The sequence below is a fragment of the Penaeus vannamei genome, chromosome 20 (genome assembly GCF_042767895.1).
Source record: "Penaeus vannamei isolate JL-2024 chromosome 20, ASM4276789v1, whole genome shotgun sequence".
Lineage (NCBI taxonomy): Eukaryota > Metazoa > Arthropoda > Malacostraca > Decapoda > Penaeidae > Penaeus > Penaeus vannamei.
The window spans coordinates 17580079-17582578 of record NC_091568.1 but is presented as its reverse complement, the minus strand read 5'-3'; the positions used below and the strand labels follow the sequence as shown (position 1 = coordinate 17582578).

The 2500-nt window shown below is 38.4% G+C and overlaps 1 protein-coding gene and 1 pseudogene across 1 annotated transcript; both read right to left on the bottom strand.

Moving 5' to 3' along the window:
• LOC138865259 (zinc finger BED domain-containing protein 5-like) overlaps nt 1-2446 on the bottom strand; it is a 2528-nt pseudogene extending 82 nt beyond the window's left edge.
• Nucleotides 1425-1830, bottom strand: LOC113800927 (protein FAM200C-like). The gene is made up of 2 exons (XM_070134530.1): nt 1712-1830; nt 1425-1629 (listed from the first exon to the last, which is right to left on the bottom strand). The coding sequence occupies exons 1-2, from the start codon at nt 1828-1830 to the stop codon at nt 1425-1427; spliced, it is 324 nt and encodes a 107-aa protein (XP_069990631.1).
• Nucleotides 2447-2500: the final 54 nt, after the last annotated feature.

The window sequence follows — 2500 nt, the reverse complement described above, 5'->3', positions numbered from 1 at the left end:
ACACGTTTTTGCCCATTATCTAATTCTTGAACATGATCACACATAGGTTAAGTTAAAGCTAACATAATGGATGGTCGAATAAAACTAAGAGACAAAACATTTTCTTATATATTACAAGTTCATCAAACCTTCTAGAACAGTCCTACACCCATTAGGTCCATATATATGCCACTCTAGCAATTTCTGCAACTTTGATTCCATGCAATTTTTTTGTTATTTTGTGAAGTAGTAATAAAGACATTTTTGAAGTGATACTAAAGAAACGTAATTATATAGTGCACAAGAAATTTCCATACTCAGAGTATACTATAATAAAAGAAATGAATATATTGCTGGAAGCTGCTTCAGCAATAAACACAAAACAAGATAATACAATTCCGCTGAATGAAAAGTAATACCACACTAGTAAATGACTAATCTTATTTTTATCTGACAAATATCATTCAGAGAGAAATGCCATCACAAGGAGTCATAAAATGAACTTCAATATCCACGGCCTTCAGTGGTCGCACACCCACCTCCTTCCACACTATATTTCTTCTGAATATTCATGCCAGGTTCCTTTTCCATTCACTTGTCTCCCCATTCCACTCACCGTGACGGATGATATTGCAAATTGTCAACAAGCTGCCTGATTCTTGGTTTTGTTTTACTTAAAGCACACCGGAATGGTTGAGAGAATACAGTCTCACAGGAGTAAGTTGTTGAAAATGTTAGGTGTCGAAAAGTCGTCACATAAGTTTGGGTATGACGCTGCCATTGATGATCAAAATACTGTGAGAGTTTCTGTTTCAAACTTATCTTGGCTTCTGAATCCTCCTGAAGTATCAACAGCTCTGTTTGGGCACCATCGTCATCAGGAAGGCATGTCACTGGGACAGTGAAGGGGAACCGTACTAGCCGCAAAGTTGGATTTTGGTATCTGGGAAGCATCTTTTAAATTCTCCTTCCGAGGCCTCAAGATGTTGGGTAATCAGGTTTTGTGTAGCAACATCACACTCTTCTGGAATTTCTGACACAGCCTTCAACATTTCCAAGTTTACCATTCCAACTTTACGCCTCCAGTTCTCGATCTTACGAATGAAAGCTATTTTGTCGACAAAATTAATTATCAAGTTTTCTTTCAACTGGATTTCTAGGTTTAGTGTGTTAAGCTGTCTAAATATGTCCAAGAAGTAGGCTAACCGTATAATGAATCCATCTGCAGACCATGCTGAGAGCAAATCTTGCTTCTGTATTGTAAGAAAGACGATCTCTTCCTTAAGCTCAAATACACGCTGAACTACATTTCCTTTTGATAGCCAGCGGACCGCTGTGTTAAATAGGAGGGCTTCATGAGGTGCATCCATATCCTGGCAGTTTCTTGAAAAGGCGTGTGATAAGAGCAGACCCTTTTACAAAGTTATCTGTCTTTATAAAGATATTCAGTGTCCTGTAATTCTGAAGGTAGTTTTTGATGCCAGAGCTTGCCTGTGGATCATACAATGAGTAGGGATAGTACTTGGTGCTTTTTCTGTAACTTGTGACAAAACCTGACTGAGAACCCAACATGGCTGGAGCTCCATCTGTGTATATCCCACAGAGATTGCCCCAGTCAAGATTTTCAGTTTCAAAGAATTCTGCAATTTACTGATTTACATGTTTACCTTTTGTTGATAGCCCAAGAGGTTCACAAAATAAGAATTCTTCCTTCAGATCCTTATGAACATACCTTACAAAAGCCAGGAGTTGTGTGCAGGGCTGGATGTCAGTAGATTCATTGAGTTGAATACTGAATAATCCAGCACTTTTTATTTCCTGTACTACCTGCTCTTTGATGTCATCTGACATTTGGGAGATTCGGCGTTGCACTGTATTATTTGAGAGCATTCAGCTTTTCAGCACTTTTCTCAGCCAAAACAAACTTTACCATTGTTTGGGCACATGGTCAATTAACTCTTCCCCAGTTGTCTTAGGTTTCTTTTTCTTTACAATCTCAAGGGATACAGTAAATGATGCCTCCACTACGGCAGACATTTTTTCATGAAAGGAACCACTGGCATCAAGCGTTGTCTCTCCATATTATGTTCTTGTTTAATAAAAAAGGAACGATCCTTGCCAACATACTGAGGATGCATGGTTTCCAGATGTAATCTAAGCTTACTGGGTCTTAGTGACTCAGCAATGAGTACTTAGTGACAAATCACACACTGAGGCTTCACTACATCTTTATCAGTGATGCTTGTAAATCCAAAATCCAGGTAGTTATCATCATAGTTACATTTCTTGTTAGAAGCCATCACTATACCTGCAATGCACAAAGAAAAATATCCCTAACTAACATCGCCAACGCTCACCCAGAATTAGAATAATAAAACGATAGATATAGTGATACTACACATCCACTATATTGAAAACAAAGAGCCAATGACAGGTCTTGATTTATGATATATAACTGGGAGTAGTAAAATGAGGATGATATAAGAGAGCCACGAACGAAGCGTAACAGGGTCTAAGGGGT